The sequence below is a fragment of the Schistocerca piceifrons genome, chromosome X (assembly GCF_021461385.2).
Source record: "Schistocerca piceifrons isolate TAMUIC-IGC-003096 chromosome X, iqSchPice1.1, whole genome shotgun sequence".
Taxonomy (NCBI): Eukaryota; Metazoa; Arthropoda; class Insecta; order Orthoptera; family Acrididae; genus Schistocerca; species Schistocerca piceifrons.
In genome coordinates this window covers 148,998,890-149,024,925 of record NC_060149.1, presented here as the reverse complement: position 1 = coordinate 149,024,925, position 26,036 = coordinate 148,998,890, and the positions used below count along the sequence as shown (strand labels likewise).

The 26,036-nt window shown below is 37.9% G+C and overlaps 1 protein-coding gene across 1 annotated transcript in view; it reads right to left on the bottom strand.

Annotated features, from left to right (window-relative positions):
* The window catches only part of LOC124721604 (venom acid phosphatase Acph-1-like), a 237,041-nt gene that overhangs the window by 86,482 nt on the left and 124,523 nt on the right, over nucleotides 1-26,036 (bottom strand). Inside the window, exon 2 of the mRNA XM_047246655.1 lies at nucleotides 20,901-20,999. Within this exon, the coding sequence (XP_047102611.1) occupies nucleotides 20,901-20,999 (99 nt within the window). The remainder of the gene's footprint in view (nucleotides 1-20,900; nucleotides 21,000-26,036) is intronic.

Here is a 26,036-nt window from a genome sequence, read left to right as displayed (position 1 = left end):
ATGGCAGCCCATTCTTCCTAAAGAAGGAAACCAGAGAAGTAGTGATGTTGAACAATGGGGTCTGCAGTGAAGTCAGCGTTCTAATACAACCCAAACTTGTTCCTTTAGGCTCAGATCAGGACTCTGGGGATGCAATTCATTTCAGGAATGTTATTGTCCACAAACCATTGCCTCACAAATGCTGCTTTATGACAGGGTGCTTTGTCATGCTGATACAATCAACCATCATCTCTGAACTGTTCCTCTAGTGCACACACTACACAATGCTTTAAAATGTGTTCATATCATTCCACATTTAGCATTTTCTTAAGTGCAATAAGGGGACCACACCCTAACCACAAAAAACACTCACATACTTTAAGACCACCACCTCCGTACTTCATTGTTGAAATTACATACAACGGCACATAATATTCTCCTGGCATTTACCAAACCCAAACCCTTACATCAGATTGCCAGAAGGTGTAGTGTGTTTCATCACTCGTGCTCACTCATTTCCAGACATCCACTGTCCAGTGGCATCGCTCTTTACACCACACCACCACCACATACAAGGGAAGTCTCTTGGCTCGAACAGGAATTCGGTGTTCTAGTTTTTTTTAGAAGCATTATGTCTCACTGTGATTAATATGGTGAAAGCATTCAGTTGTGTTACTCATATTTTGCCCACTATTAGACTTTAAAAATGTACATGAGGTTCCTCAACAAAACACATGAAACAATATGGGAGTGGCAACTGACCCTTAACATAGACAAATGTAAGTATTGTGAGTACATAGAAAGAAGGATCCTTTACTGTATGATTATGTGATAGCAGAACAAACACTGGTAGCAGTTACTTCTGTAAAATATCGGGGAGTATGCGTGTGGAACGATTTGAAGTGGAATGATCATATAAAATTAATTGTTGGTAAGGCGGGTGCAGGTTGAGATTCATTGGGAGAGTCCTTAGAAAATGTAGTCCATCAACAAAGGAGGTGGCTTACAAAACACTCGTTCGACCGATACTTGAGAATTGCTCGTCAGTGTGGGATCCGTACCAGGTCGGGTTGACAGAGGAGATAGAGAAAATCCAAAGAAGAGCAGCGCGTTTCGTCACAGGGTTATTTGGTAAGCGTGATAGCGTTACGGAGATGTTTAACAAACTCAAGTGGCAGACTCTGCAAGAGAGGTGCTCTGCATCGCGGTGTAGCTTGCTGTCCAGGTTTCGAGAGGGTGCGTTTCTGGATGAGGTATCGAATATATTGCTTCCCCCTACTTATACCTCCCAAGGAGATCACGAATGTAAAATTAGAGAGGCTTTCCAGCAGTCATTCTTCCCGTGAACCATACGCGACTGGAACAGGAAAGGGAGGTAATGACAGCAGCATGTAATGCGCCCTCTGCCACACACCATTGGGTGGCTTGCGGAGTATAAATGTAGATGTAGATGTAGAATAGGCACATTTGGGGAAAGCAATATTTGGACAATCCTCAGAATCGCATTCTTGAGCTGCAAAATCAATTGCCATTTGAATCACATTTCGAATTCACTAACATGTGCAGGAGTATTGTACCCAGCTGTTTGCCAGGCATGTTGAAGTATAGGTTGATACACTAATATTTTGTTGTTTTGGGCAGAATGAGTGTGCATGCAATGTCTTTACTCACAAATGAACCATTTAAAATTTTTATGCCCTTGTGAGAGCAGTCCAGAAAACATAAAGTCATAAATAATTCTGGTTATTTAAAACATTGTTGTTAACAACATTCACGAAAAAGGATTTCAAATGGTCTCTTGATGTTTTCCCGCTTGTGCTGGCCTCCAAGTTTATGTTTGGTGGAAAATTGTCTTTCACAGCCTTTCTAACTCTTGTGCCAGCAGTTTTTTTTTCCTGAAGAAAAATATACTTTTTTTTGTTAGGTGTCCAATCATTGAAAGTCCAACATGTATTGTATAACTATGATTTGTACTGTGTGCAGACTGGACCAAGGCAACTGTTGATTTTTCCCCAGTTTAGTGTTGAAGCAGAGGTTAGTTTATAATTAAATGCACTTTGATCAGTGTTCCAAGTTCAGTGTGGGTGTACCTGGAAACTTGCAGTTTTCTAGTTTACTTCTTCTACAGAGTGGGCCCCAGACTGGTGAATATCTTGGTATTCCTCTACATCTATGGCTGTCATGAAAGCACTGATGTGTCTTTGGCACATTCTAGATTCTTTCTTGACACATCCTATGAAAACTGCAGAACATTTAAATTCTGTGTGCCCAGTTTCTCTTGCTTTTTGCATTGCTCAAAATTTCAGGTGGCACCAAAGGGCACATTTTCCTTCATTCCTTGCTATATCAAATTGGGATAGAATGTATTGTTTTATCTCCAATTATTTGATTGCCTTGTTTCTGTGAAATAGATGTTCATTACATCATCTTCTCCACACAAGCAAATATTGTGTTGTATTGTATGTTGACTGGGGGCCTAGAAATGATGGAGAGGCTCTGTCCCCACCGCAGCCGCAGTGGTCCACAATCCCATGACAACTACTGCAGTCCACTTCACCCCTCCTCTGCCCCACCGCCCCAGGGAACATCTCATATCAGATGAGTGTAACTCCTATGTTTGCATGGTAGAGTAATGTTGGTGTTCGTGTATGTGAAGAACTTGTTTGCGCAGCAATCGCCGACATAGTGTAGCTGAGGTGGAATAAGGGGAACCAGCCCGGATTCGCTGAGGCAGATGGAAAACCACCTAAATACCATCCACAGGCTGGCTGGCTCACCAGACCTCAACACAAGTCTGCCTGGTGGATTCCTGCCGGGGACCAGGTGCTCCTTCCCAATCCAGAAAGCTGTGCGTTAGACCGCACGACTAACCGTGCGGGCAAGCAAATATTACTTTGATGTTCAATGTGCTTTTTATAGATGGATGTCTTTCAGAAATGAACTGCAGATTGCAACTTTAGTGGAGGCATATGATAATCATGGTAAATACATTCAAGATGTTTTTCTGAAAATTTTATTAAAATATTAACAGTACTGGATTTATTTTCTGGATTCATTGTCATCAGAACTGTTACGCTCTCTTTTGAGGAGTACTGTTTCCACCACTGCCACTAGCACTTCAATCTTGAACACTATTGCTCATCTATAAACTCATTTTCTTCATCCACTGTCCTACCCAATGTAACTTCAGTTGACCAGTCAAATGAATATTCATGTGTCTGAGTGATCAGATCTTCAAAGAATGTTGCAGAAGTGTCGTTGTCTTGTCCTACACTCTCTCCCATTGGATAACACCTTCTTAACTTGGATTTTTGCTGTATATACATGAAAACACTGACGCATGTATACTTAACACATCAGGTACTTGCTGAGGTAACTGATTGACTGGCATGTTAACCCCCCCCCCTCCCCCTCTCCTCCTCCTCCTCCTCCCCCTCCCCCAAGACTGCAAGCGCTGTTGTGTACTAACCAAGAGAAACATAGCCACATGTCATTGGAGGTGTGATTAGAAATGTGAGATGGGTCTGTGTAAAAATGTTTAAATATGAATCCCTGTTTGAGCCAAGAGACATCCCGTGTTAATATTGGTGACAGTAATGTGTATGTTATGAGGAGCTGCTTGATCATTGTACCCCATTCTTTGTAACTCCCTACACACAGTCATTATACAAGTGATTCCTTCCAGGAATTTCATGCAATTTTTGATAACCACCAATGCAATGTCCAGTGGTCCCTGTCCATCAGTACATGAGCTCTGCTTGGTCTTGGATTGGATGTGATTGTTCCTTTACATTTCCATTTCACAATGAAATCACCGACACTGACTTTAGAAGGGTTAAAATGTTCCTGAGTGATTTGTTACTCAGGTGACATCCCATGACCAGTCCTCATTCAAAGTCACTGAGCTGTCCTGACTGACCCATTCTGTTGTTACTGCTTCCCTACTGACAGCAAATACTCCCTGCCTCCCTGTATACTAGAAGATCTGTCTGTCATGATATCTGGTGGTCAATTTTACATTACTTAGGGATATCCAGATACTTTTGATCAGATAATCTATACAGAATGGGCAGAAGCAGCCTGAAAAACTTGTAAGGGCGTAGCAGGGTAGGTTCTCCTGAGAAATAGTGGTTAAGAAAAAAATTGATACATTGCACTGTTTCTGAGTTAATTAGCACTGAAGTTAGCCAATTGGGCCATTGCACATGCAAATTCAAGTGGCTGCCAGAGACTGTGTCACCAGACGTGTTCTTCATGAGGTATCCTTAAACCAAATGAGGGAGCGATACAAAGTTGGACAAGGGATGGCAGTAAGGATTGAACATGAGCCAAAGGCAGACCAATCTAGTGAACTGTCATCAGTGCTATGAGAGCAACTGATACTAATTGTATCTGGCGGGCCACTTGAATTAATAGCACAGTGGGCTGATTGGTTAAATTCAGTGCTAATTATCTTGGAAGAGGCACAACATATTGAATTTTTTTCTGAAAGTTATTTCTCAGCTCAACCTACTCTGCAGCACCCTGATAAGCTTTTCACACTATTTTTGAATCCCTGTATATTGTGAACATTAGTAGTCGTGTAACACTCCCTTGGAAGTGTCAAAGTTACTTTGACATGTGGAAATTTTTCTCTGTTAAGAAGGAAATACAGTGTTCTATTTGCTAGGAATCTTCACATCAACCACAAAGCTTTTCTGACATTCTGTACAGTCGTACTTTATTCATTAGGTGACAGTACATAGCTATATTGAAAGTCTTCTAGAAGTCAAGGAACCAAGAATCAACCTCGGCCCCAGAAGACTAGTTTCTAGATGAATAGAGTGAATTGGATTTCAATGCCATTACACTGCACTTGAATGAAGGATAGGTTGTGACTGTATTTTCCAGCTTGGCCTCGGATGAGACCAACAGTATGTGACAATATTCGACTTTAATTTTTTTTCTTCTGTGGCTTGTGTGATCTTTGATGCAGTTCAGGGCAAAAAATTAATAAAATTAAATCATACAAATAAAGTCTGGATGGCCACTGTTTACAGTATAGCTCAGAGCCCCCATATGCTAATGCATGGAATTAAAAAAACCACACACACACACACACACACACACACACACACAAACAACAGCGGGCTACCCTAGTGTGTGGTTGGGCTTAGATATGTTGGCTACACTACATCTAAGGGGGCCAACACCCACACGTCACATGTTCCCAATGCTCTAATTTAACTGTAGTCCAAACATATGCAGACATTGCTAATCTAAAATCATGTACCCACTCACAGTAGTTTAAATTTTACAAAACACTTGGTTTATTACTTTTTGACACCACAAATGAAATTAAAGTTCACAATTCCTACTGATGGTTTATGTGCAATGGACCCTATCATCAAATTGCAATAACCTACAAAAATCTTTCCCCAGAAATGTTAATGTTCAACCAGCACCACTTCCAAATACAAGTCCCACACTGTCTAATCATGAAAAATATACTAACTCCAACTTGCTAGCTGGATGCAACTGTAGAAAAAAATAGAAAAATTAAAGTCCACATGAGTCTGTCCCACATGAAAATTATTCTAAGTTCAGTTGTGCACAAAAATATTCTATTTCCAACTTGCAAACTGAATGCAAGTACAATTGGGGTCTATGTTCACATGAGTTGTTGACAAAATTCTGAAGTTCACTCACGTAGAAAAATATTCTAAGTCCTCGCTAATGACTCTCCATGGAAATTTTACAAGCCTGAAGTGAAAAACTTAGCAGTCTTATGTAAACCGCAAAATGCGACTGTTGTGCCACCCGTGTGGATCAAACCACCACAGATCTTGCCTCACCAAGGTCTTAACCACAACTGACTCTTTCAAAATGCCAACCGCACTTATAAATCCTTGACTGTTGTGAGTCAAAAGAAATACTTTGTATTACCTTAAAATACTAAAAGCCATAATTATAACATTTTATATATGTATTATACATCAGATGACAAGTAAATGTTCTTAGCTTGTTATACATGCCTTTGATTTTTTTCTACCTACAATAGCTTATTTATAAAAAATGATTTTGTACCAACTGTCACATTTTTCCCCAGGTTTTATAGAATAAATAAATGCAAATAAATACAGTTCACCATGCTGATGTTCCCTACTTACATCTAGTCTTGGATACCGCCATTACTTTTATGATTTTAATTATTTTTTTGTTTATAAAAATAAAATTAAAAAAATTTGGAGTGCAGAGGGCACATCCCAGCCTTTAATACAAAACTGCGTACTATTTTAACATGTCTACTGTGACTGGCTGATAGGGCTCATTGATATCTATACATTGCCACCTCATTTGTTGTAAATACATAATGAGCTGGGGAAATGTACTTTTTTTACAGATAGAGCAGTACTCCAAATATTCAATTTGTAAAGACTTATAAAGTATTTCAGACATTGATGGGTACCTTTACTGTCACAGTTGTCTTATTTTCCTTGTCAAAATGAGCCTGCTAGCTCCTCAGTACCTCAAGTGGTTTAATATTTAGTAATTTTAGTCTTATTTTTGCACATTGCAATGGTCACACAGAGTTGCCATTTGGACTCTCTCCACTTTCAACTCCAATGTCTCTGTTTTTCCACCTCAGGAAATGGCCCAGCCACTGCTGTCCACCATTCCACCAGGATTTCTCAAACCTGAGAGCTTGTCAGTTACATATCAAAGTGACCACCATCTGTGTGCAGAAATGTGAACTCATCCCTTTACCTGTCCATAAAACTGTCCCACCACACACACCCTCTTGCATGGCTGTCAACACATTGTGAAGAAGGTGAAGATGCAAGCTGGGATATTTTTACTCCCCCTCTTGTGTTGCCATCTGCCTACTTAAATTCATTTTTTCATTTCGACTAATTACTATTAACATACATGAGTATAATCTGCACTTTCATTAAAGAGAAAGCTTGGCCCTCAGTTTTAAAGAATATAACACCAGATCTTCTAATTTATTTCGACTACTACTAGTCAATACTTTCATTATAGGGTGAAATCAGTAATTGTTTCGTAACTTAAATTCTGTTGTTGACGTATAAGCAACCATAAAATCTGTACTAAGTATAAACATTTGGAGGAACAACTCAGAATATTCTTAAAGGATCTATTTGGCTCTATTCGAAAACATGTTAGCAAAGCCAGCCCTTAATTAATTCCAAAGTAATTAACAGTTTTGTCCAAAGTATTGTTTGTGTACTTATATTTGTTAATTTCGTGATTTAAACAAATAATTCAGCTTAACTCTTGTAGTAGAAGAAACTGTTAAAAAGAACCAATTTTTCAATATATTCAGTTTAATGAGATAAGTTTTAATTGTAATTTCTGTAAATTAAACTTTAAACAATGTGTAGTTTCAGCGCCTATTACAGTGAGGATATATAAGGGCCCAATTTTTGGTCACGAGACAGTCAGTCTATGGCTGAGTTTCAGACGAGAAACCTGTATTGGTTAGAATGACAACAATGCATCAACTTAACAATGAAATAAGTGTTACACCAATAGGCTGTATGTTAAAACACTGATAGTGTCTGCTCCATACATACCTTTCTATTTTTCAAGAACTGTGAACTTTATGGTTATGTTTTCTACTGCTCGTGGATGTTCAACAGTAAACTATTGTAGCAGTATGAGGATTTTCACCTGCAGCCTATTAATTAGGCTTATTGAAAATTAAACAATAGTGCACTGGACATATAAATGTGTATATGGTGGGATGTGAAAAGTGAAAGTAAAAGACAGAGAAACGCAAATGTGCCTCTGTCAGATACATCATTTACAGTAGACAGTAGTTGCACGTCCATCCCCTATTTTTTCAGCCAGTTTGTTTACACTGAGGACAATCAATGAAGAGATAAAGCAGGCGAGCATCATCACAACATGCACACTGGCTGATCACGATCACACATTCGTGCCAGAATTCTGTTACTCATCACTCTAGTGGTGCTGTATGCTCACAATGTTCTGTTATTATATCACACAGAAGAGTAAATGTTAAGGTTTGTGTAATCAGCTTTGGTAAGCAAGTTCGTTCAATATGCAGTCATCAATCCTAGTAGTGGACTTTGTTTTCAAGGTAATGCTACCACTCATATGGCTTAACTGTCCAGGAAGTGTTTAATGTGGATTAAGGTGGAATGGTACTTTCCTTGGCCTCTATTGTTGTCAGATTTGAATTGGGCCTCTCTCAAGCAGTGGGACAGTTTCTTTGTTAGAATGATATAAAACTCCTGTTGCTACCACGCAATAAATATAGGTTTTTGAGTCAGAAGCTGGAACATGCAGGATAGGATCATCATTGGTAAGTGGGCATGAGTGGGTTGCCATAGTCAAGTCATGTGCTTAATGAGATTTAGATGTCCCAATATACTGTGTTTCCCTTTCAAGCTTAAGAATAAGAATGCATATGGAAATAGATTACAATTGTAGTGAAAGACAGGAAGGAAAGTATTCTGTTTTTGTTATCTTGAATCACAATAATAAATAAAAGCATTGAATGACTCATTGCATATGTATAAAAACAGGCTACAATTCTTGATACATAGCACAATTGTTGTGACTCGCCAATCTTTCGAAGTGCTGCTGCACAGTTATGCGCATCCTCTACATGCGGCGCTGTCTGCCAGCCATGCAGCAGCAGCACCACCACCTAAGCAGCCAGCCAGCCAGCAACCGCTAGACTTGGACTCAGTTATGATTTGACCGTTAAAGTGTACACACATCTTACTCTGTTTACTTGATCTGTGACTTTCATGTATTGCGTCTTCCTTGAAATATATTTGTTCAACTTGAAGTTATAACAACTGGCGATAAGGATGGGATTTTTCTTTTCCGTCGTTGACCCACATGTTTCCATGGCTACTTTAGAGCAACTATTGCAAGGTCTCATAGAACAGCAAACGCTTCTCACAAATGCGATTCATGATTTCATCACGGCATCAAATGCGGGGCGTCTCTCGTCATTGTCTCTACCTACTTTTCCTCCTTACAACGAGACGGCGGAAGACTGGTCTGATTACGAAAAACGTCTTCGACAGCACTTCTTGGCATTTCATGTCGTGGATGAACAAACATGTAAGTCTCTGTTCCTTTCATGGATTTCACCTTAAATGTATCGGTTGTTGTTGCAATTGGCTCCTTTGAAAGATCCTGCGTCTTTGTCCTCTGCTGAAATGTGCTCACTTCTGTCTGTCTATTTTCAAAAGCAAACGCATGTGGTAGCCACTCGTGTTGCCTTTTATCGTTGTCAAAAACAACCGAATCAATCCTACCGCGCTTGGGCCGCTGAACTTCACGGCCTCAGTAGAAAGTGTCAATTTGTTACTGAAGTTCACAAAGAATCCTACACCGATTCCATGGTATGGGATGCTATTATCTGATCGGCGCCCGACAAAGAAGTTAGGCAGCGTGCCCTTCAGTTGGCAAATCCGACTCTAGATGAAATCCTATCCATCGCTCAGTCTTTTGAAATTTCTTGCACCGCTGGAGTGCAAATAGAGGCATGGGGCGATGTCGGGGAAATACAACCTTTGTGTGATGTTGACGAAGCGTGTGGCGTGTCCCCGCCGGCCGACATGGCTGCGTGGCTGCAGTACACTCCCAAGCGCAGCCTCGGCTTAACCGTAAGCAAACCTCTAAGAAACTGCAGCAAAACCAACAGCAACTTCCTTCATGTCCGCGGTGTTTTATGAAACATTCATGAGAAGATTGTCCACAACATTGGGCCGTGTGTCACAAAAAAAAAAAAAAAAAAAAAAAAAAAAAAAAAAAAAAAAAAAAAAAAAAAAAAAAAAAAAAGGTCTTGTGCCATCCGTTTGAAAATCCGACCGCATGCATGATGTTCATGAACGGTTCTGAACAACCCATTGCTTATACCTCCAAAACGCTCATGGATGCCCAACAAAAGTATTCTCAAATTGAAAAAGAAGCTTTGGCCATTATTTATGCTCTTCAGAAGTTTGGTGTTTTTCTCTATGGATCCAAATTTCATCTTGTTACGGATCGCAAACCACTCGTTTCCTTGTTTCATCCATCAACGTCACTTCCCAGCAAGACTGCACACCGCCTCCCACATTGGGCTCTTTACTTGTCTCGTTTCAATTATGAGATTCATTTCCGGCCAACAGCTCAACATGCAAACGCTGATGCACTGTCTCGCCTTCCCATTGGTCCTGATCTGGCATTCGATAGGGATGAACTTTTGTGTTTCCACCTGGATGTTGCCGAGCAGCGGGTTGTGGACGGGTTCCCCATCACCGGGGACTGGCTGGCGGCTGCTACGGGTTCTGACCCTACCCTCTCCCGGCTTTTATGCCGTATTCAGAATCATTGGCCAGATCGTCCGTCCGCTAAGACTTCTGATCCGTTGCGGAACTACTAGGCTTTGCGTTACCAAATCGCGGCTAGGGATGGTGTTATCCTCCTTTCCACCGAAAATGCTTTGCCATGTGTTGTGGTACCTGCGTCTTTGCGTGCTTCAGTCTTGCGCCTCCTTCACCAAGGGCACTGGGGTGTCTCTCGCAGAAAATCTCTGGCGCGCCGTCATGTGTACAGGCCCGGCATCGACTCTGAAATCGCACACATGGTTGCTGCCTGTGGCCCTTGTCTGTCACAGGCCGCCACCCCAAAGTCATCTTTGTCACCGTGGCCTTCGCCTGAGAAACCCTGGGAGCATATTCATGCTGACTTCACGGGACCCATTTTAAGTACTTATTGGCTTCTCGTTATTGACGCCCACTCTAACTTTCCTTTCATTGTCCGTTGCACGTCGCCTACCACTGTGGCAACCACCAATGCTCTAGCTCGCATTTTTTCTTTGGAAGGCCTCCCCTCTACTCTTGTTACTGATAATGGTCCGCACTTTGCCTCTTCTGATTTTGCGGGATTTTGTGCCCGTCACGGCGTCATGCATGTCATGGTTCCTCCGTTCCATCCACAGTCAAACGGTGAGCCTGAACGACTGGTCCGCACATTTGAGGCTCAGATGAGGAAACTCCTGACTTCTTCTGCTGCTGATGATGCGGTTCTCCAATTTCTGGCTTCTTACCGTTTCACCCCCATGAGCGACCACAGCCCAGCTGAGCTCTTACATGGCCGACAGCCCCGCGCACTACTTCATCTTCTGCGGCCTTCCAGCTCACGGCTGCGGGTGCCTTCGCTTGGCCGGTTCAGCGCCAACGACCTTGTATGGGTACGGGGATATGGCAGGCGGCCAAAATGTAATCCTGGCCACATCTTGCGACACCGTGGCCCACGCCTGTATAAAATCCAGACGGACACGGGTGTTACAGTGTGTCATTCAGACCAGCTTCGGCCTCGTGTGCCGGCAATGCCTGTTCCGCATGCCGCTACACCACCTTCGGCTCTACCTGACACTCGGGATACTGGAATCTCTCATTACTCACAACGCAGTCCTCTCACCATCATATCGGTGCCAGCACAAGAACCGACGCCCCCAGGAGTCGTGCCCATGCAGGAACCAGATGACCATCATCTGTCGGAGCAACTCTACTCGCCTCCTTCTCCTACGGACGCGGACTCATCGCCCATGTCTCCTGTTATAACAACCGGACTTGCCACAACGGGCAGATTGGTGCATGGGACCCAAGCAGATTCGACCCCCACGTCTCCTGTCATCTCGACCCATTATCATTGGGGACACTTCCATCCATACGGGAAGCCTCCTCCTTGAGACTTTATGGCCAGTCAAACAACACCTATGGATGTTAGCAATCTACAGGTCACCTCCATCAAGACCTGTGCAAAAAATTCAAAGGTGGGAAAAGTACTGTGACTCGCCGATCTTTCAAAGTGCCGCCGTGCAGTTACGCACTTCCTCTACATGCGGCGCTGTCTGCCAGCCATGCAGCAGCAGCACCACCTAAGTGGCCAGCCAGCCAGCGGCCGCTAGACTTGGACTTAGTTATGATTTAACCGTGTACACACGTCTTACTCTGTTTACTTGATCTGTGACTTTCATGTATTGCGTCTTCCTTGAAATATATTTGTTCAACTTGAAGTTATAACAACAATAGTACATCCATCTGAGCATGTCATCAATTAACAATGTGATTGAATTTCAAAGAAAATGGTCTGCTTAACACAATTTACATATTTTTAAAGCAATTCTTATTCTGCATGTAAGCATGGTATTCTTCTAATGTGTAAAAGGGATTTTGTAAAAGGAATATCCTTAGTTGAAATTTAAGCTTCATTGTGGATAGGGTCATAAATTTACTGGGCAGTGCATTGGCTAACTTTAAACCTGCATGATGTGTACCCTTTTCATAGAGTATTGGTGTGTGGCTGCTGGTGAAAATTTTTTTTTTATTTCTGGTATTGTACTGATGCAAATCAGAACAAATGTTGGACTGCAGTCTTTTAACAAGTAATATAGCTATTTGAAATGTACATGTTCATTATGGTTAGCACACCAGTTTTTGGAAACAAGCCGCAGCATGATTCCTTATATTTTGCTCCACAGATTTTTGAAGTAGAAGTAGGATGTTTAGATTTGCTGTGTTTGTTGCTCCCCAAATTTCTATTCCGTAATTCAGGTGAGAGAAAAATAGAGCACATGGAATGCAGTCTTTAGGACATCTGTGTCTTTGCAGGACTTGGTAATCATAGTAATTGCAAGTACTAAAACTTAACTGCTAGAGTGTCAACATGTGTGTCCCAATAATTTAGATTGCTTTGAATTATTAAACTGAGGTATTTTACACCAAACTCTTCTTTTACTAATTCATTGCCTATGTATAGTTTAATGTCATCATTAAAACTACTATTGTTAAACTCCATGAGACATGTTTTACTGCTGCTTACATTTAAGTGGCTTTTATTTAAATACTGAACAATTTCACTTGTTACATTACAGTAGATCTCTAGTTCATTAAATGATTTCTTTTTACACACAATTGATGTATCATCTACATACAGAACTATTTTGGAACTGTGAGTGCAATATCCTATGTCATCTACATAAATCAAAAACAGAAGAGAAGCCAATACTGAGCCACGAGGCAGTCCATATTTTATAGTAATGATTCTGGATTTGTGAGCACCACTTTCAGTTTTAAGCAGTAAAAACCGTTTTTGGTTATTCATGTAAGATTTTACTAGGTCAGAGCAGTGTCTCTGATGCCAGTGTTCCATAGCTTATCTAGTAGGATAGTGTGATTCACTTGCTCTTGATGACACTTCTCTCTTTAATTAACTGAGCAGCTGCTGTGCTAATTGATTTACATTTTAAGAATCCATTTTGATTTTCAAACGTTAGGTTGTGCACCTGGAGAAAGTTTATATTTCTGTTATATACGACTTTTTCAACTATTTTGGAAAATACAGGAAGTATTGAGAGTGGTCTGTAGTTCTGGATCTTGAGTTTGTCACTTTTTTTAAAGATTGGTGTTACCTGAGCTATTTTTAGTCTGCCTGGAATGGTGCCTGATTCTATTGCATTATTTAATGCTACAGACAAAGGTACAGAGACATTTTGTCTACCCACTTTTATTGCATTAATACTGAAGCCATCATGGCCCGTGGAACTAGAAGATTTTAGAGAGCTAATGTTGTTCAGTATTTATTTGCAATTTGTGGGGGATAGATATATGCTATGCTCAGATGGATTGCCTTTAAAATTGTACTGCAGGTTATTATGTTTGCCATTGATAACTTCCCCTACTGTAGAAAAATATTCATTGAATATATTAGCAATTTTAAGTTGATCTTTCACTACCATCCCACTGTGTCCAATTATAAAGTCCATGCAGAATTTGTCTCGGCCTGTTCTAAAACAGTTTATCACTCCCCAGACACCAGTAGTAACATTGTGTGGAAAGCCTGAAGCTTGAATGAGATTTTCACTCTGCAGCGGAGTGTGCGCTGATATGAAACTTCCTGGCAAATTAAAACTGTGTGCCTGATCGAGACACGAACTCGGGACCTTTGCCTTTCACGGGCAAGCGCTCTACCAACTGAGCTACCGAAGCACGACTCACGCCCGGTGTTCAAAGCTTTACTTCTGCCAGTATCTCGTCTCCTACCTTCCAAACTTTACAGAAGCTCTCCTGTGAACCTTGCAGAACTAGCACTCCTGAAAGAAAGGATACTGTGGAGACATGGCTTAGCCACAGCCTGGGGGATGTTTCCAGAATGAGATTTTCACTCTGCAGTGGAGTGTGCGCTGATATGAAACTTCCTGGCAGATTAAAACTGTGTGGCCGACTGAGACTAGTTCTGCAAGGTTCACAGGAGAGCTTTTGTAAAGTTTGGAAGGTAGGAGACGAGATACTGGCAGAAGTAAAGCTGTGAGCACCGGGCGTGAGTCGTCCTTTGGTAGCTCAGTTGATAGAGCACTTGCCTGTGAAAGGCAAAGGTCCCGAGTTCGAGTCTCGGTCGGGCACACAGTTTTAATCTGCCAGGAAGTTTCATATCAGCCTGAAGCTTGTTTGCATCAGAGATGCTTCTGGTCTGTATTACTAAATCTTCATGGTATTCTTGATAAATTTCGAAGGATTCCCTTAGCTTGAGATTTTGTCCGTTATTTGACATTACACTTGGAATAATTTTAATTCTTCCCTTGCTTCAATTACATCATTATTTATGCAGATACTTTTGTTTATATTTTTAGTTTGTTTAACTTTTGTGGCTACAACTGGCATGTGGCATTAAAACAGTAGCAGAAGTATCATTATATGAGGGCTGTTTTTTTTTTTCCCCCAACTTCCAATAGGCTATAAATAAAAGACACGTTCATAGAAAACAATTATTTTACTTCCAAAAGTTTTGTATCGTTAGGGTTACTTTTCGACATAATCACCAAAAAGATTGAGAAATTTATAGTACCTGTGGACAAGCTTTACAATGCCCTCTTCAGAAAATGTTGCCGCCAATGATGTCAAATGAGCGTTGACATTTTGAAGACCTTCATTGGTTTGAAAGTGCTACCCTCCTAGCTACGTCTTCGGTTCAGGAAAAAGGTGAAAGTCACTGGGTGCCATGTCAGGACTGTATGGCAGATGATCGAAAATGTCCGATTGAAATTGTTCAAGGAGCCATTGGGTTGTGCCAGCAGTGTGTGGACGAGCGTTGTCATGGATCAACACAATTCTTGAAGTCAGCATTCCTCTTTATTTGTTTTGAATGGCTCTCCGCAAATGTTGTAAAGTTTCACAATGAGCAGCTACATTGATAGTGGTTCCAGGCTGCATAAACTCTACAAGCAACACACCTTTTTGGTTCCGAAACACAGTAGCCATAACCTTTTTGTTGAATGTTTGTTTGAATTTTTTTGGTTTGTCTGGTGAATTTGGATGCATCCATTGTTGTGATTGTCATTTTGTTTCCAGTGTATCATATTGGATCCACGTTTCATCTCCAGTAACAATTGATTTCAAAAAGTTCATGATAACGGCCAAGGAAATTCAAAGCTGGCACCTTTTTTTTTTTTTTTTTTTTTTTTTTTTTTTTTTTTTTTTTTTTTTTTTTTTTTTTTTTTGCAGAAACTGAATTACACTTCGTAATTCACACTTGGCAGGAGCAAGAATGATGGCAGCCATGTTCACGTGGCTGTAGTGCTACACGGACTGATGCCTTGAGGTTGTCAATGGTGGAGTTGCGCAGTAGCCTATAGTGCATGTCCACTTTCTGCCGCTTGCATAGCTTCTACACTAAGTGATCGGAGGTTGAAAAAAAATGGCCCTCGTACATAATTCTTTTGCTTACGTATAGTTTCTTTGCCCACAGCTTGTGGTCTCGCAGTAGCGTTCTTGCTTCCCGAGCACGGAGTCCCGGGTTTGATTCCCGGTGGGGTCAGAGATTTTCACCTGCCTTGAGATGACTGAGTGTTGTTGTGTCATCTTCATCATCATCATTCATCCCCATTATGGTTGGAGGAAGGCAATGGCAAACTACCTCCACTAGAACCTTGCCTAGTACAGCAGTGCAGCTCTCCCGCATCATCCCCTACGCTCTATCAAGGAGTATGGGACATCATCATCAGCATAGTTTCTTTTTGCCTCCAATTGAAGCTGTACTGCATGGAGATTAGTGATGGCTAGTTTTGGAACAGATGAACAGTAGGAAAGATGGGTCATGTTTGTTATTATGTTACCCAGTTATGTTTTGCTGTTGCCAATTTCTCTACTTGGCTCATGGATAAGTGGAGTAGGAGGTGTAGCTTTTTGGAGATGGCGTAAGTGGTTAATAAGTCTATATTTATATCTCCTTTATTATAGTATTTGTATGGCCATTTAACCCAGAAAATGTACTGTCTATATATACCAGCAAGTCAGATAGATTTTTGAAAAATGTATCCATACATGCCCCAAGTGGCTTATACACACCGATAATTCCTATATTTTCTCTACTCCATTTTAGATTTATTGCAGTAAATTCTGTGTTTCCTTCTATGCAGTACGCACTTAGTCAACAACACTGAAATTACTTGCTTTAACAGTGAAGTTTGCTACGCTACCCCCACTCTTGTTTTTCCTACTAAAACCAGAACAAAATTTCATGGAGAGTGGTCGACTAATGCTAATTAGGTCTTAAGTATACCAATGCTCAGTAATTACTAAAATATCAGGTTTATCAAGACATGTAATAATATCCAGATCATTGTGCTTGTTTTTAAGAAATTCTGGTGAACTATACTATCCTGCTGAACTATACAGGATGATTTACGCCTCCCAAACTGTCCAGCAGGCTTTGCAAGTTTCCCAGGCTTGCCTGCAGATTCTGATTTGATGTGTTGCACCATTCCTGGCAATGCACTTATTTACACCACTTTTAATTTGCTGACAATCTTTTTGCCTCTTTCATTCATGTGCATACCGTGAGTTGTGTGCAGATCTCTTTCTAGATTTCTGACATTTACCAGGGACACACTGTGAAATTTATTACATATTGTTTTAAGCCTATCATTTGTCTTGTGTGCTACCAGGTTCACTATAGATTGTTCCATTAGATCATGTCTCTGTGGAAAATTAATGATAATTACTTTAGTGTTAATCAACTTAGTGAGTGCCACTTTCATGTATCTGATAGTGTCATTTGCTTGATTCTTTGCTACATCATTTGTACCTCCCATGATTATGAGACAATCATTCGATGGCAAACTACCTCCACTAGAACCTTGCCTAGTACAGCAGTGCAGCTCTCCCGCATCATCCCCTACACTCTATCAAGGAGTATGGGACATCATCATCAGCATAGTTTCTTTTTGCCTCCAATTGAAGCTGTACTGCATGGTGCAAGCTAGCACATGGTGGTCAAGCAGAAGATACCATAAACACTGATGTTTGTCTACCTGTATATTCTCTATCTTTCTATCTTTATATGTTGCGCAGGAGAAACAATTGCCATAGATTGCTACTGTATGCTGTTCTCTTATTCTGTGGTGCTATCATATTTGTTTCATATGTTGAGCTGAGATCTTGTATCAGTCATGTATGAACGTTTACTGTAACCTTCACGTGTGTAATAACATTCTTGTAGTGCCTTACAGTGGAATTTGTGAGGCATCTCTCTAACTTTCAATTGCTAGCCAAATGATACCCATCATGTGTTGCAAACATCTTCTTTAAACACTTCCAGTTTTTCAACAAAAACTAAAATATGTCTGAACAGGCCTTGGAAGACCCAACGGTACTGACCAGCCACCGTGTCATCTTCTCAGCCCAGGAGCATCACTGGATGCAGATATGGAGAGGCATGTGGTCAGCACACAGCTCTCCTGTCCATAGTCAGTTTTCGTGACCAGAACCGCTACTCCTCAGTCAAGTAGCTTCTCAGTTTGCCTCATGAGGGCTGAGTGCACCTCAGTTGCCAACAGCATTCAGCATACAGGACACTCACCCATCCAAGGTTACCACTGCGAAGGCCGTTAGCCAGTTTATCAATAAATATAATAATAATCCCTCGTAGATGAACAGTACTAAAGGGTGCCTTTAACAAGTTTCTTTGAAGCTGTGTCGCACACAAGTCGTACCTACTCAGAGTTTGCTCGGTGATACACAGTCTGATGTATCTCTTACTTTCCCAGTGTTATAATTAATGTACTTATTCTACATCTCTATGCCCTGAGTCACAACAGTGTGTGACAGAAGTTATCTTTTACTGTGTAAGTGATAAGCAATAAAGATGCAAGCATAATTTTGGTCACAAATGTTTCCAATACCTGTCTGAACAGACATATTTAATCCTTCTTTTGTGAATGGAACATATTCCACTGCACAGGAAAGAAGCATAACCCAACCTGTTTCTAAGATCCAAACCCCACAATCGCCTTGTGATTACTGTCCAATCAGCATATTACCTGCTGTACACAAAGCCTTGATAAAATTTCTGAACACTGATTGAATTTCAGTTTATGTGACAAATGTCAGTCCTGCTTTCGTGAACACAGTAACTCAAATACTGCATGATTAAGGTAACTCTTGACCTTATAGACTTCAGGAAAGTTTTAATGTTGTCAGCTTTGATATACTGCTCAGAAAAATGAAACAGTTAAAAGTTTTAGATAGTGCGCTGAAGTAGTTTGGAAACTACTTGAAAAACAAACAGGACTCTGCTGTCTGTGGGAATAAAATAAAATAAAATAAATAAGTGGTTTATTTGTCCATAATAACTTACCAGTCATGGACATACCATAGTCTGTTCACAAACACAAGAACATTAAAAAAGTTTAGAAGTAAAGATAAATTATACACAATAACATTAAAAATCCTTGATGGAGTACAAACATTTATCAATGAACAATTGCTTTAATTTTGTCTTAACTATGTTTCCTTTTAACAATTTTATATTATTTGGCAATCTGTTATAAAAATGTCTTCCAGCAGAAAATGGACTATGATCTGTTGCTCTTTTATTACTAAATTTTATGTGGTAATCCTCTCCTTTTCTTGTATTATAATTTTGGATTTCATTATTGGTTACACTATGCTCCATATTTTCTTTTACAAACAGTATAGTTCTGAGAACATACAATGAATACACTGTTCACATGTTATACATCAGTACCATGATCATCCAGATGAATGATGGTCTGTCTTCAGTGTTACCTTGAAGACAAAAACTGGGAAATACTAGATGGTTGGAACTAAACATCAATGTTTGTGTTCATTACATCATCATCATTTGTATATTTGACCATCTCAGTGCTTCATATGTCTAGTTAGGATGGTTGCAGTCAGACAAGTTGCGCGACTACTATACGTTATGTCTACTTCATCAGTTCCTCAATGCACAAACACCTCAGTACCTTGTGTTAGAGCTTAAATACCTGTCATCTCATCATAATCTAAACACAGGGTCTCACTTATTTAGTATCTTAGCTGTGCTGGTTTGTAAAACAAAAACATTCACAAACTCCTTTACTATTGCTGCTGTCTGACTTTGGATCAATCTACCCTCCACTCTGCACACATTCAGTTGCCTTGATACTTTTAAGAATCTGGAGCACTTCCTTCCTTCACTCTCACAATGTTTCCCTAAAAATTAACATATATGACCAATTTTCCCTCAATCAAATAGTGAAAGCAGTGCTACTATCTTCTCCCTGTTATGCTTCTTTCTCCTTTTCATTTTCTATGAATCAAGCCAGTTTCTTTTCCCTTAATTTCATTAAGTGTGTTATCACATTCCTCTTTCTTGCCCCCTTGTACTCCATTCTCTCATCCCATTGCTGCAAGCACTCAAAATTGGAACCTAACTCCTCATAATTTGTGTTTATTATTGTACTTGCCATGAAAGAACATAAATCAGTTTTTATCTAAACTAATTCAATTTTGAAATGTTGTATAACATGTAATGTTAAATATGTTAATGCCTGGTTAGATATAAGAGAGAGCCTGGTGGTCCTTAACCTCTCCACCTTAAATAAATCAATGCATTAAAATGTTTAAAATTTTGAATATGATTATTTCTGCTTATGGCTCTCAACAAATGCTTTTGTTTGGGACTGAAATTTTGGCTAACTTTCATTATCAACCATATGTCATAGATGCTCCATCATTCACTGATAATGATTGAAGTAAACTGCATGAGCTGGTTCCCAATCAGTGATGGCAGAGACAAGAAACCAACAAAAATAATTGTAACATCTGAACTTCTTTGTGCATACTACCTCCTTCATAGTTGGAATACAGATACAGCATGGCACATATATCTTCTTCCTTTTTCACTCCTGTTGGAGTACACAAAGAATGATTGCTGATATGCTATCACGTAATCTGTTATTAGTTTAATGTTATCTTTACAGATGCTATGGAATGTAATTTCTGGTCTACAACTAGTTCTTAGAATTTTCTATCTCAATCTTTGCAAGACATTTTCAATGCAATAACAAACCTGGTTAGCTGTACATTATGAAGTAATTTCCTCAGAATGCACTGGTGTGACTCCAAATCAGAAGTTTTTTGACTCAGTCTGGTTTCCTCTATCCCTGGTGCCTGGGATATCTTTTGTGAAGATTGTAAGTTGGGTTTCACATGAGCAATGATTTTATAATCAATGCTGATTTCCACAGATAAGCTCATTTTGTTTTAGTTAGGTCACTATATTTCAACCCATATGTTCTATAATTCAGCTACAAGCATAGCTGAACGACATACGACAATTGTTCTGTCAGTTCCCCTGCCATTTTTTAAAGATAAGTGTGACCCAGCAAACAGTTATCTTTCTCAAGTGATCTTTGCTACATTATGCTTAAGGATGCAGCTACTGTCTTTAATTATTGTGCTAGGTACATAACTAAAAATGGTAAGCTTTTCTGTTTGGCATGTAGTTGCTCTCTGAGTGTCAGGACAAGTTATGCATGCAGAGGACTAAATAATCACAAATAGTTTAATTTGTGAATGAAAGTTGTTATACTGTAGGGAACTTACATTAGTTAGTTGCCCCCAGCCTACAGGAGCAAAGTCATGGTTTACATAAGGATCCTTCGGATATGTATCGGCTGGAGTACGTGGACCATGCCGAAATACCTGAAACATGAAACAAATATGAACATTAAAACAATAACAAAATGCTTTCTTCAAAAATTACACTGGAAAATGGTGAAAGCATTGACCATCCTCAAAATAGCAAAGTTTTTTGAGAAGCACTAGTTTAAGTTTGAATATAAACTGACCATGCGCAGCAGTGCACTCTCCAAACTATGCTCAGCAGACATTATCCAAATTATAATCTGACAAACTGTGCATATGTTGGAGATGTGAATTAATTAACACAGTATGAATTTTTTACTCTGCAGCAAAGTGTGCACTGATATTAACCTTCTGACAGATTAAAACTGTGTGACAGACTGAGACTTGAACTTGGGAGCTTTGCTTGTCACAGTCAAGTGCTCTACTGACTGAGCTACCCAAGTGCGAATCATGACTCATCATGACAGCTTTAGTTCTGCCAATAACTCATCTCCTACCTTCCAGGCTTCACAGAAGTTCTCTAAGGGGGAATGCATTTTGAGCTAATGGGCAGTAGAGGAAATACTGATACCATTCAGACAGAAACAGTCTTTCATCTCTTTCCTGGATTATATTTTTAAAAACTTGGAACTAATTAATTTAAGAGGTAAATGGAACTGACATTTCAGACACTCATAATTTCAGATGTCTGTTTTGTCTCATTGTGAACTTTAACAGTTTACTTTTTGTCGATCAGCCTTTGCCTCTCGCTAATTAAGAATTTGAATAATTTATCATTATAAAAGATTAATTTTAAGATGGATGCCATACTTGTAAGTAGGGGATTCAGACAACAGCAGCATAATAAGGTTCTGTACACTTTGTGATTTACTAACCTTCAACATTTTTCATAAATCAGAAAATAATGAAGTCTTATATTCCATACAAAATACCCAAATCTAACCTGGTTGGTTTTCAAAACATCACTTAGTTTCAGAAATTTTATCATATTTGACTGTTCTCTTTAAATAGCCATCCCTCCTCCAAAATCAGCAGTCCACATCCAGCTAGCATGATGCTCACATCTCTGTGCCGGTTAAACTGAGAGTCTGTGATTGTCAAGCAATGATTTAACTTACATATGTCGATATGCAAGAGGCTTGGTCAGACAAGTGAGCAAGAAACATCCATGTAGAAGGAAGTCTGTCATCAGAATTTGTACATGCAGTAACTATGTGGGTTAAAATGAAAGCCCCAGATGTACTACCGGATATGTGTAACAACTGAGTATGTGAAGAGTCAGAAATCTTATAACATCTTGGCATTATAAAATCATGTGTTCAGTAGTAAAATGAAACATTAAGATGCTAATGTTCCACAAACACTAATTATTGAATTCTGTAATTAATCTCACTGACTGTTAATTAATCTTGGTTATTGTACTGCAGTTTATTTTGTGGACATTCTTACTTCCATATTTCTGTCACTGCACATTATCCCACTGTGCAGTTCAACCAATACTGTGTCTCTGACTAATGACTGAATTAGTCCTCTTCTGGATATGCTGATGAAGGAAGAGATGCACATCTCTTTATCTGTTTAAACTGTGATCTATAGAACTGGAACTGGTCATCAGTAACTTTACAGTGTGAATAAGGTGGGAGGAGACACTTTTAAAATTCATCTACTGTGTGATATAATATCATTTTATGATATATTACCAATGGACATCAAGACGTGAGACTTTGAGATGCTTGAAGCCGAGTACATCAATAAGTACATCACAAGATTAATGGGTCAAGTAGGAAATTCAGACAATCTGAGAATGGTGAAAAGCAACATTTGTTGCATAGGATGTGAAATATTTTTTTACAGAATCGTTTAAAACTCTTCTCTCATGCATTATTGTTCCATTTCTGTTGGATTTCTTATGCCAATATTTGCCTTACAACTGGGGAAAACTACCAGAAAACTCTCATTAGCATAACCTACTTTTGCTTTGAGTTTTCATTAATTTGGGTCTTCTTTCAGTTTTGTTTCTATTTTATTTCCTTTCTTATTGTAATGCTTTTGTTAGACTGTTGATGAATTCTATTTCATCGGAGAGTAATTTTTGAATGCTACCTCCCCATTTTCATGTGTAGTTGTCTGTATCTGCCTCTGACAGATACAGTGACCTGTGGTGAGACTGAGATTGCTACATTCTAAGAGCTACATATCTTTTGCTACTGTTATTATAAATTTTTAAATATAAATTTTATATTTTAGTCAAAATAACTGAGTAATTTTACAACTGATTACAATTTGCTGCCTAGTGTTAAAATAAAACTTAAAGCAATTAAAATTAAACTAAATAATGTGCAATAATGTAGCGTTGATAATTTTTAACTGATACATAATCGAGAAAACGAGATAGAAAAATTGTTGGATATTTACTTATAATGTTGAGTATTCGAATTGGGAAAAAAAATTATTGATGATCTTGTAAACAGAAGAGGTTCTGGGTTAACAAAATATTAAGGTAGATTTTTATTATCACTATTGGCTACAAATCCATATTTAGCCTTTGTCAGTTCATAGCCAGTACAGTAGCAAAAACAATAACAGATAACAAATTAAAAGTAAAGAATTTGAAGAACGAAAACGGCATAATTTAGTAATGAAAAGGAAAGCTTCAGTTGGTGCTGCGTTAAAAAATGAACAAAAAATCTCAAAAATTAAAAGGAATAATAAATCTTAATAAATTTTAATATAGAAAATCTTGCTAAGAAATTAAAAATAAGACGTTATAGAGGTGTTTTTTCACTGATGAGTTATGTAATGAATCCAAAAAATTTGAATGTAGTATAGTTAATTTAAATATTACTGAGAAAGGTGGTACTTATTGTATTTGTTATTATAAATCAAATAAGATGAAAACTGTTATTGATTCATTTTGTGGAAATATACTAAACCAATTAATTAGTTATTTGAGAAAAATGATTTATATTATAATGATTTCATTTGTGGTTATTTTGGTTAGTTCTGTTAAAATTATTACTAGATAATTATAGACATAGTGATAACAGTGCTTTAGCTACCACTAAGTTTAATGCAATTTTAAATTTCGTAAATGGACACCTTTGGATAAAAAAACAAAGTATGAAAAATTACAATAAAACTTAGACTCAAAAATTCACAAATATAATTTGGAAAAAATATGTTGTATCCTTACAAATTAATGAGAAATAGAATCAACAATTAGTACAAAACTTAACAACCATGAATTAGAAGAAGAATAAAAAACTAATAAAAAATTATCAAACATAAATTAGAAAAAATTTAAATGCAATGGATTCAAAAAGAAGAAAGTAAATTGAACAATTTGAGAAGGAATTAGGTAAAATTTTTCATGCAACTAGGACTTACAATTCTTTTAAAAATGGAAGATTAGTTGAGTAGAGTGATCGAATTAATGTTATGCTGCTGTTACCAAACATTATTTAGCAAAAGAATTTAAAAACTTGTTAAAAATGTGAATACACAGATAAAGCACCAAACAAAGTAAAAATTGTTTTGAAAATATTGAAAGCAGAGTACCTATTGTTAAATGTGATCCTGATTATATATATATATATATATATATATATATATATATATATATATATATATATATATATATATATGTATTTCTCCAGTCTACATAATCTTTAAATTCTCTCATAAAATTTTCTGGTAATTTTTGATAATTCCAAATAAAAAGCCGGTTTTCTTTGTCTTTATACCTTTAATAAAATTTTCTAATAATATTATTAATATAATAAAATGTTAAATGTATCTATGTTATCTTTAAATTGAATAATAACATTTTCAGATAATGTTTGAAAATTGTGAAATATAAATCTAGTTTACTATGTCTCTAAATGCTCTTAGAAAATTTTCAGGAAAAGCAAGTAACAATCCATTCACCTTCATCTTCAAATGTTTATTTCTTTAATACAATAAACAACAGAAATTCTATGTTTCATCTGTTTGATATGAATCATATAGTTTTTTTTAATTTTAAATTTTGATATATATTTTCATATATAAGACGATTATTAAAAATTATCAAAATATTATTATTGTAACTGACATTTTTTTCAATAAGGTTAGATTTATTAAGTTTAGAATATTCTTTCGTTTTTAATTCTTTTGTTCTGGGTTTTAATTCTTTTATTTTTAGGCTTTTAAACTCCCCATCTATAAAAAATGATTGGATGGAACAAAAATGAAAAACGTGTTTATATTTTTAAAATTTAATCTCAAAAAATTGAATGTTTTTCATTTGTATGTTTTTCTAAGTTATAAATTTATGAATAACTGAGTTACAATCATTTTCACATTCTGTTATGAGTTTTGATTTTCTGATTTTTTATTTATTGTGATATTGTAAAAATTTATTTTTTATTTGGTTTTGTTCATGAAATTCAGTTATTTTTTATTTTTGGCGAAATAAAAGTGGTGTACTTGAAACTGATTTGGATTTCCATTGGCTGTATAAATAAAATGGGGGCACCACTCGAGCAAGTGCTTGCAGCCCCATTTTATTTCTACTGTTGTCAGACAACAGCCTCTCTAGTTGTATTACTTTAGTAAAGAAATGCTTTTAGAGTTTAGCAATCAGAATTTTGCTATTTGGTTTTCGTATCGGATACAGTTTGATTAACTTTAAAAGTACATCAAGATGGGAGTGGCTCAAAACTGTCTTTTTTATTTTATTTATTTATTTACCTCTTGTTCCGGTGATCCATGTTGTGACACTATCACAGGATATGGAACGTGTCAATTATACAAGCTTTTGGCCAGAATTTATGGTAATACATAAAACAAAACAAAAACAGTAAACAGTAACTTAGGTCCCACTACAAAAAATACATTTTAGAGATAGATAGAGATTACAAAACAAACAACATTAACTTAGGTCCCACTACAAAAAATACATTTTAGAGACAGATAAAGATTACAAAATAATAAGTGTTACAGAGAAATAAATATTGCAAAATATATGTTTACAATAAAAATATTCGGTATTACAAATACAAATTTGGGCACACATTTGCAATTTACAATACAAGAAATGTTAAAAACCGTAGT